The following is a 10,202-nucleotide window of genomic DNA, read 5'->3' on the forward strand; positions in this document are numbered from 1 at the left end:
AGATGTACAAGTGAGATTTCTCCAAATATCCAAATATAAATTTAGGATGGCCCTCGGGGGTCTCAAATAAATAAATAAACAGGTTTCCCAACCATGATTTACCAAAGACATTGTTTGGGGGTTGATATAGGACCACTTCAAAGTTTAAGTGCCCGAATTCTACATTGGCGTCGACCGCAGCTCAGGTCACGGCTTGCCCCAGGCAGGGGAAAGCTGCGTCAGAGAAAATGATGCTAACGTTGCTTAACACGCTTCTCTGAGCTGTGCCTGAGGGCCGCCGTTGACAAAGCATCTGCGTGCGATGTCCTGGAAGGAATTACCCCAAATCTTTGAAATATCAATATGCATATTGGGTATGCATGAAATAGGTAGAATGCAAAGTTGTATGGAACAAAATTTATAAAAATCAGAATCAAGTGAAAAGTAAAATCATGTCAAATTTGAACATTTGAATGCGTCGATTATATTTTTACATCAATAATTTAAATGTAGCTGAAACCATTGATTACTATTGAAGGAAACACTTTTGAATCATCTACAAGGAAACAGTGTACAAGTTAAAAACTTTCCTTCCTGAAAATTTTGATTTCAATAGTGCACTTTCCTCAATTTTTATAACTCTATCACGAGTGGATCAAAAGGCGCCGCTCGGAACACATTGCGTGATAAATAACACACACGCTCGCTAACACACAGATCGTCAGTCACACCAAAAACAATACGTGTGGCGGACACTCACAAAGCGATAAAAACAAGCGATAATGTTGTTCTTTGTTCTCATCTTTGTTTCATCAGCCAAACATAGTCAGTGATGTCGTCACTGATATACTATTTATCCATTCAAGAGGCGGAAAAAAAAAAAAGTTTCTTTTGTTCGTTTAAAAGACACTTGTGCCAAACGGTAAGACACAGGCATGTGTGCGGTTTGTGAGACCAAGTCGTAAAATATTCAGATGCTTTTCTCTTTGTGTTATGCTTCAGGGAAGCTGACTGTTGTTCCACCCAAACAGAAAGATAGCATTGGTTGAGCTCATCTGCATATCTGGTTTCATTCCACTTGGCCCTGCAGGCCACAAGCACTTAGCTGCTAAAGCTAACGACCTTTTGGAAATATAATGCATAATTACTTTAAAAATGTCGCTTCTTCAAAAATAAGGCTTCTAGTTATTTACCGCTACTCTCACTTGAAGATTCTTGGAAAATTAAACATAAAACAAACTCAATTGCGGACTTTGCATTGAATGAAACCGTACAACTTTGCATTCGGAAAAGTTGCTAGCTTAATGCGAACAAACAATTCTGCGCAACTCAAGTTAACAATGACGCAAAAGCCGAAACACTAAAATAAATAAATATCAATCCTGAATGATTTCATACAAAAGATATGCACTGACTTCATTTCGGGAAAAAACAAACAATAACACACTAAGCACACAAACGCATGCGCTTCTGTCAGTAAGTGCTCATACCAAGACAGAGGTTTTTTTAGTGGTCATACTTCAGCAGATGACAAAACAGCAGTGATTTAAAACAGAATTAAAAAAAAAAAACATGTCATTGTATAATATATATACATATGTAAATATAATATAGTAGCTATCATGCAACCTGACTGATGCTACAGTAAGTGCTCGTTTCCTCGAGTCCTCTGTGACCTGCAGAAAAACCGAGGATAATGTTTTGGATACAATTTCTTCCGGGCAGTAAAACCGCATACGGGCCATGTGGGTCTGCAGCGGATACATTGCAGCTCATATTCTCCTCAAGGCGCTATGGCAACACAGTGGGACACGCCGGAAGTAGCTATTTCCATTTCATTTGGGGCCTAAAGACTCGGAAAAGCAAAATACGGTGATTGTCCAGGGTCAAAAGGTCACTCTGGACACATATGTTTGAGGTCCTTACTGTATTGGTTAATCGAGCCAGTGATTTTAAGTCAGACTGATCCGAGGATGATGAGGGTAGCTTCAAGGATATCTTTCTGGGAAAACATCAGTGCAGCTTCAAACATTCATCGCACGTCAATGAGGCAGGCAGTGACTCTCCATGATAAACATCTCCCCCTTCTCTTCTTCTTCAACCTCAATCACCTCTCCAATTGCACTGAGTGACACCCCCCCCCTTCACTTCCCTCCTCCTTTTCCTCATCTACAATCCTCTCTCCATCCGTGTTCCTCCGCGGAGGTTCCCGTGGGATAGTGGAGGAGGCGAGCTTTCCAGGATTGTTGTTTCATCACATCAAATAAAAATCCTGGAACGTGTTCAGACCACCACAATGTCTCGACACTTTTACAGGCGTGCCCATCATGTGCACGCTGGCAATTTAATTTTTTCTTACCGCAGGATTTCATTTCCCATCAATCACTTTGTTCTTTCTTTTTTTTTCCCACTTTGGAACATTTCTTGAATAAGGTGCATGTGGTAATTAAAGTTGTTGCTCAGAGTGAACAAAATTTCAATTACTCACAGCCAATCTAATGCAAGCAATATATTATAATGTTTGTAATAAAATTAATGAACGTTGTAGAATAATTTAAATAAATTAAATAATACAAAAAATTATATATATATATATATAATACAATTACAAAAAACAATCCAAGTGTCTATTTGGGTCAAATAGAACAATTCTCTTCCCTGAACAATTTAAAATGATTCTCACAGTGGAAGAAAGGAAAAAAAACTTGACATATCCACGTGTGATACTTGCGCTTAACCTAGAAGAGCCTTCCACTCCCTCCCTTTTGCTTTCTCTGTCTCGTGCCCAGTTTCAGTCTACAAGTCCCAACTCGCCAGGGAATTAGAAGAACCGCACACTCCTTTTCTCCACAATCCTCCTGAACAATCGTGGCGTGCCCTGCTCAAGGGCTGCAGCAGGGTGTGTTTGACTTGAAAAGCTGAGCATTTTTATTTCCTTTTATTTTATTATGTGATTCTGCTAGATTGAATGAGTGTCATTGAGGGTGAGCAGATCATTTTGGGATGAAAAACGTGAAATTATTTTTGACATTGCCGCTGAAAATTCATAAGAAAAAAAATAATCGAATACAGTTTGCTTCTATGTGCAATGTAAAATTGGCTCATCGTATTAAAAATTTGGCCGTTCATTGTTTTATTTTTATTTATTTTTTTTGCATTCACAATTGCCAAAAGTTCATCGGGATACTTAATTTCAGTAGGACACAAAAAATATTCTGCAGCTGCAACCAATTCAACATTCATTGGACTTCTCGGTTATATTGTTGTCATTTTATTGTTGCTTCAGGTCACTGGGATCAACCTTCCAAAAAATGGCTCTTCAAAATTAGACAGTTGCTCCTCAAAAGAAAAAAAATGTTGAGCCCTGACGACACCTGTGCACCTGCAATTGTCTTGAAAGAGAATGCACACATCAGTAGAAGGGGAGGGAGGAGGAAGAGGGGGGGGGGGAGACGAGGCCCATCACGCACGCCTTGGAGACAAATGCTGCGTGTCACCCGTTTAGAGAAATGCAAATGTGCCAGAAGTGTGAACGGATGAGTGGATGTGATGTGAGAAGGAGCACATCAGGAGGGAGGAGGAAGAGGAGGAGGAGAGGGAGTTGCCTCCTGTAACAAGTCTAACCTGAATCCAAAGCTAACAAGATGCGCTGATTGCAGGGTGCTGAAAATATGAAGAAGGGGGGGGGGGCGGAGAAAATTAAACAGTCTTTTGTTCCACTCGCTTCTCCTAAACTCGCTCAGATTTCAGCACTTGCTGTTTCCTTTTTGTCTCGCACAAAGACGAACAGATAACAAATGGATCTAAATACGAACTCGAGACACAAAAAAAAAGCCCCATAGATGTCAGGCACTGACTTAAAATTGCTACTCAAATTCTGACATTTGCTCCATAAAAGTATATTCCTATATTGCCAACAGTATAGACTTTCTACATTTCCCACAATGCATTGCTGGCGGACAAATTGAAAGGCTCGCCCCGCTAACATAGCATCATTTGCCATCGTTATAGTTGGGGTTAATATTCTTTATATTATTAATATTATTCATCATCTTTCATGACCTTTTAAAAGATGGATTTAGGCCACTATTGCATTAGTGATTCTCCAAGTATAAAAGTGCCGATACGATACACGATACAATTTTTACTTTTTATGTACCGCATAGTTGTATTTAACTTTGAATCCCCAACACACACACACACACACACACACACACACACACACACACACACACACACACACACACACACACAAACACACACACACACACACACACACACACATTCAACGATAGTGCTAATGTTCAAACTATGCATAACGTCAACCAGATTACTTTTGTTTCCTGGTTGTATAACGCTCATAAAGACGACATACAATGTGAAAAGGTATTGTAGTTATTCACAAATGACACTTGCACTGCTTCTTGACAAAATCCCTGAAGCAAAAAAAAGTACAATAAAAATCCCTAAATGAGAGCACATACACAACATTGAAGGCAATGCGGGCCCACGGGAGGTACGATGAACGCGAACGCGTTTGTTCTGTGATTAGCGTCAGATGTTTTGGTGCTATGCTCAGAAATGCCTGTGTACTTTCCCAAAAGTTGAGTGTGGTTCACTGACAAGTCATTGTCCTGTCATTGGCTGATTGACACATTGATAAAAAAAAAAAAAGAACTCCCTCAGGGCAGAACAATTCTAATTTGGATCAGGACATGAAATGCTTTTATTCAAATTGCTAAAATGAGTCTTCTCAAAATGTATTTCTTTTTCATAGTCATGTGATTCCATATGAAACAGAATTAATATTTAGTTTTTCAATGTAATTATTCAAGTTTTCAAAATCAACATACTTATTCTTGTTGCGTAGAAAATGGATTGTATCTACTTGGAGTTGCTGAGTCTGAAATAATGATATCTTAATTGTATAAATCAGTAAATAAGAAGGACTTGAGTTTTAATTGGATTCAATCAGCAAGTGGGCCAAAAGGTGCAATTAAATGCAAAGTTTTTTTCCTGACATGTTTAAAGAGCTGAAGTTTGAAACGACAAAAAAAAAAAAGAACTATCATATGGAACGAATTGATGAATCTTTTTCAACCATGCAAGCCGTCATATTTTATGGCAACTTGTCATTAACATGTGCAACCATTGTTAAAAGTCCTCCTGACGAGTCCGCACACGTTACGGAAAATCCTGCTTTTCCACCGACACTTTATAACAACTTGGCGGGGCTTCCGGAGTTCCTTTTTAAACGACACCACACACACCCACATGTACGACTGATCCCCTTCAATCCGTGTCTCCGACTAACGTATACGCATTCTTCAGTCATTACAATTGGATGCCGGTCCGTTTGCTTTGTAGAACAGGCCCGGCGGTTATTAAGTAGAGCTGCCACGCTTGCCACTAACGTTCACGCATTCCTCGGGAGATGGCGGATGGCGGCCCACGCACGACGAAGAACACACCACTAAGAAATAGGGTCTTGCGACCCCGGGGTCGCTTGACTTTTAGCGTGCATAGCACCATTTTGCTCATGGGCGGGAAAAAAAAAGACGTTAATGGCGAGAAATGCAAATTAGAGGATGCCGTGGGTGAAAATGCACGTTGTTACTTAGATTAAAGGGCCCAAACTCATTGAAATAATATATATAAATTATATAAATATATATATTTTCTGCTAAGAAGAAATATGTCAGGGAAAGCCCTGACCCCAATATATGGGGTTAAAAATCACTTTTAATTGTGACAGGGCTCTTTTAACTGAAACAAATATAGGTCAATATAAAAACGTGCTGTAGTGCTGCAAAAATCATCAAACTAAGAAAAAACCCCAAAATAAGCTCACAATTGCTCATATTTTGTTTTATCACACAATTGCATCTGATTTTTTCATAAAAATATTTATGCGTGGCCCTCAGTGGACTGGGCAAAAACCGAAATGGAAAAATCCTCCACAATTCATGTGTGTGGAACAGGTCTATCCACTAAAAGCAGAGATGACCTAATGTGGTGAGGACATGAGGAACACACCTTTGTCACTCTGAAAAAGCGGTTGATGTTTAATTTCAGCTACGACGCCGCTTCGAAGGAACATTTAAAGGGCTTGGGCATTTACTGCAACTGCAGCATGCCTTGCATTAGTAAGACAAAAGAAAACTAATTAGGATTCCTTCATGATACAAACACAACTGTTTGAATGCTTTCAAATGAGATATTTTTGGTGAGAGTATAAGTCCAGTATAATTGTTTAACCCCCTTCCATTGGTTTGTAAAAGTAGGTTTTATGCTAAGTTCAATGAGGAAATAAAATAAATTGCATTGTGATTGCAATGGCAATACAGCTTTTATAAATAGACGATGAATTTCTATTTTTCAAAGAAACCTCCACTGCCCTTTGCCATATTTCTTGGCAAATGGATGTGATGAGTCATTGTGATTAATATCTCCTTTCACAGACAGACGTTCCATTCAAAAGGGAGTTTACACCCTGCCACCTATTGTTAGACACACGTTTGCGTAAATGACAAATGAATCAAAAGTGTTATTTTGAATTTTCGAGGGATAAGTGGGACACTACATTGAGGTTATTTTTTAAGGTAAATCCGCACTTGTATGTTGATGGATAAAGTCAGACTTACAGAAAATATTCCATTTCAGCCCCCTCCCAAAAAATCCTTGCAAAAAAAAAATTACCTTTATTATTTAAATTATAATTGTCCTGAGATGAAAAAAAAGGACTCATTCGGATGCAAAATAGCTCTTATGTATTATGCAAAATAGCTGTTGAGCGCCATCACCATCATTTGATAATCAATTTACAAATTAAATACAAGAGAAAAAAGAACTTTTGAATCATCAAATGTTGATTAATGTAATCACAGACATATCTTATTACTACCCTTTAAAAAAACATCGCATTAGTGAGAGTACCTTTAAGAATTTGTGAAACGCTGTTCGTATTCTTGAAACGTCGTATGTCGGGGCCGTTCAGATTACTGCGAACCGTGATCGTTTCTGTCATTTCTAGCACAATGGCGCCATCTACTGGCTTTAAGCGATACTACTGGGTAAGTTGTGGTCACGTGACCCAGCGTCATATAACGCACCCTGAAATGGTTGTCAAACTGGTCCTTGAAATCCGGAAGTCACCTTCGATTCGGCATAAAATAAGAACTACGTTCGGTATTAAATTGTAGTTTTAAAAAGAGGAAACAAGCGACAGCATGAAATATCCTACCGTAAGTGTGAGTGTTTATTCGTAAGTGGTGAATCGCCAACGAAGGCTAAAAGGATGGATGTTAGCAGAGCAGACGAAGACTCGTACATGGTATTGTTCTATTTACGTCATTACTATATCTACTATGTGTATGTATATTAATTAAATATTCTATTTTTTAAACTACTGGCAGTGTAATCACATTCTCTGTGATTTTTTTTGAACGACGTAAGGACTATTGGAAATTTTAAAACTGTTATGATTTACACATTTGTCTTTGCAGAATAACCTCATTGGGACTTTGCTTGCTATATTTGGAAACGTGCTTGTCAGCATCTCCTTAAATATTCAGGTACAGTGAGTCTTTTTGCTACATTAAATGTCTAATGTTTTGTAGATCTTGATATTTTGATGGCCTGGATTGATTTCATCAGGAGTTCATGATTACTCGAATTTCTTGACCTTTTAATTGAGACCATTGGAATTTGGAGATGTTTCCAAACTTTGGTCTGGTACTAAATATTACAGCACAATCAGTACTATACTTTACCAAATGTGCATTGCATTGTTCAGTGCACCACAGCCGATCAATTGTTTTTGTTGTTTTTGCTGACAGAAATATGGCCATGTGACCATCGTGGGAGCCAAGGGCCCGCGCTTTTTCTACCACACAAAAACTTGGTGGTTTGGATTTTTTCTCGCCATTTTAGGCGAGGCGGCCAACTTTGTGTCGTACGCCTTTGGGCCCATCAGCCTCGTAGCACCCCTCAATGCCGTCTCCTTTCTGAGTGAGTAACGCAATGGAGAAAAAAAAACGGACAGGATTAATACATACAATATTATGGAATCGCTTTATATGTCATAATTTATTTTTTTAGAATTGAATGGTGCATGAAAAAAAAATGACGGTCATATGTTGTCCATTGCTTTTTGTGTTTCAGCAAGCTTCATTTTGGGCTTTATTTTCATGCATGTGAAATCAAAGCCGAAGGACTTTGCAAGTAAGTGGAACATTGGTAGTTTGTGTTTTCAATGCAAAGATTTGCCACTTTGCGTTGATTTTCCTAACATAATCCAATGTGACATGTTTGCAGAGAGCCACGGGCTGTCCTTCCTCGGCGCCATTTTATCTGTTGGAGGGGCGTACCTCTTTGTGGCTTTTGGACCAAACTCTCATGAAAAACTGACAGCCGAAGTCATCGTACAACACCTGGTCGGATGGCCTGTTCTCTTATATCTGGTAAGTTCGTAATAGCTTTACATGAGCGTTTTTGTCTAACAGTATAAATCAAATTTACCTTGTGTTCTTTTTTATTTCTGGGCAGGTCCTGCAGATTATCACATTTTGCCTGCTGTTATATTTCTATAAAGAGAAAAATGTAAATGCCCTGGTTATCATCCTGCTGCTGGTTGCTTTTCTAGGTAAAAAAAAAAGTTCAGTTCTTATCATTGGTTAATAGCATAGTTCCTCATTTTAATCCGTTTATGTGTGTGGTGCTTAGGTTCAGTTACAGTCATCTCGGTGAAGGCCGTGTCCCACATGTTGATATTGACCCTCGAAGGCTCCATGCAGCTTGATTATCCCATCTTCACCGTGATGTTTGTATGCATGGTGTCAACAATTGTCTTTCAAGCCAGGTGAGTGGCAACTAGTTAGTGAAAATGAATCAGAACTGAATAATTGCAAATGTTTTCCCCTAATTTTTTTTTGTTGTTGCAGGTTTCTTTCCGATGCTTCCAAGTTGTACGACTCATCCCAAATCGCCAGTATTAACTACATCCTGTCCACCGCCTTAGCCGTCTTGGCAGGTGACTCACGTGATGTTTGTTTTGCGTGAATATTTTTTGTTGACTCATCGCCGGCGGTGATGTGATAAAGAAGCAGGTTTGACGAAAAGCGCCGTGTTTAAGCCCCAGGCCAAATTTGTTTTCACCTTTGAGTTAAATTGCTTGGAAATGCTTTCAGAACAGAAATGCTAAATGAAACTGATGTTGTTGTTTTTTCAGGTGCTGTGTTTTACTTGGAATTTAATCATGAAGACATCCTTCACATCAGCATGTTCTTATTGGGGTGAGTCTGGAAAACAACACAGCAGCAATATACCATTAAATATTTTTAACGCGCAATATTTTAGTACCTTTGTGATTTCAAATGTTTTGAACATTCTTATACAGAATTGCGGCATGCTTCCTGGGTGTCTTCCTCATCACCAAAACCAAGAAGAAGAATAACAACTTTGAGCCTTATGTCACCATGAATATGAGCAACGGTGTGTGAAAATCGCTGCTATGATTGGAATGGCTGATTCTGAATCGGGTGTGTTGTCCACACTCAGGTGTACCGACCATTCATAGCAAGGGTCCAGACGTTCCGACTGGCTTCACCGGTAGTTTCTCTTACGGCGCTCTGGTCAACAGTGAAGGAATGACTCCTAATCAGTCCGTCAACTCGGAGCAACCCACCACCAGCTTCAGACCCATGCGGGCATCGAATGGACCTCCTGCCAGGAAGCAAGATTAGCAACAAGCTTTTACATCTTTAGGTTGGTGAAACCTCCAAAGTCAAACTCATTCCGTTGGGAATGAAGAAAATTTCCTATATGGGTGTTTTGAATTTCTTTGTTCAAAAAGAACCATTATTTGACCAATACAGAGCCATAAGGTAAAAAAAAAAAAATGCAACAAAATGTTTAAATATCTAAATTGATTTTGATGATTCATTTTTTTGTTTTATTAAAAAAAAAAAATCAGTTGGGACTATTAGCCAATTAACAAAAAAAGTGGAGGGAGGGGCTTGACTTCGGAGCTTTCACTGTATTTGTGCCTGCCTATTTAACTGCAAGGATGCCCTTGACAAAGGAAAAAAAAAAAAAAAAACAAGCTCAGGACCAGCAAAACAACTTTTAAAGGTCAGGATTTATAAATGAGTCATAGAAATGTGACATATGGCTTGAAACTTACTACCTGTTGAGTTGGCAATATTAGAGCAGACGTCGTACTG

General features: G+C 38.9%; 1 protein-coding gene across 1 annotated transcript; it reads left to right on the plus strand.

Annotated features, from left to right (window-relative positions):
* Positions 1 to 7,090: 7,090 nt before the first annotated feature.
* nipal3 (NIPA like domain containing 3) lies at positions 7,091 to 10,081 on the plus strand. The gene is made up of 11 exons (XM_085932375.1): positions 7,091 to 7,312; positions 7,485 to 7,553; positions 7,818 to 7,989; positions 8,143 to 8,202; positions 8,296 to 8,441; positions 8,527 to 8,623; positions 8,704 to 8,839; positions 8,922 to 9,010; positions 9,209 to 9,272; positions 9,377 to 9,471; positions 9,538 to 10,081. The coding sequence occupies exons 1-11, from the start codon at positions 7,277 to 7,279 to the stop codon at positions 9,720 to 9,722; spliced, it is 1,149 nt and encodes a 382-aa protein (XP_085788501.1). The 5' UTR covers positions 7,091 to 7,276; the 3' UTR covers positions 9,723 to 10,081.
* The last annotated feature ends 121 nt before the right edge of the window (positions 10,082 to 10,202 follow it).

This window comes from Syngnathus leptorhynchus, chromosome 15 (assembly GCF_054491065.1).
Source record: "Syngnathus leptorhynchus isolate UIUO chromosome 15, UIUO_Slep, whole genome shotgun sequence".
Lineage (NCBI taxonomy): Eukaryota > Metazoa > Chordata > Actinopteri > Syngnathiformes > Syngnathidae > Syngnathus > Syngnathus leptorhynchus.

What these genes read in the sequence shown, in the direction of transcription:
- nipal3 (XM_085932375.1), top strand. Translation starts at nt 7,277, where the DNA reads ATGGATGTTAGCAGAGCAGACGAAGACTCGTACATG. An exon ending in AAAGCCGAAGGACTTTGCAA is followed by an intron (nt 8,203 to 8,295) that starts GTAAGTGGAACA and finishes ACATGTTTGCAG; the next exon opens with AGAGCCACGGGCTGTCCTTC. An exon ending in GCTGCTGGTTGCTTTTCTAG is followed by an intron (nt 8,624 to 8,703) that starts GTAAAAAAAAAA and finishes TGTGGTGCTTAG; the next exon opens with GTTCAGTTACAGTCATCTCG.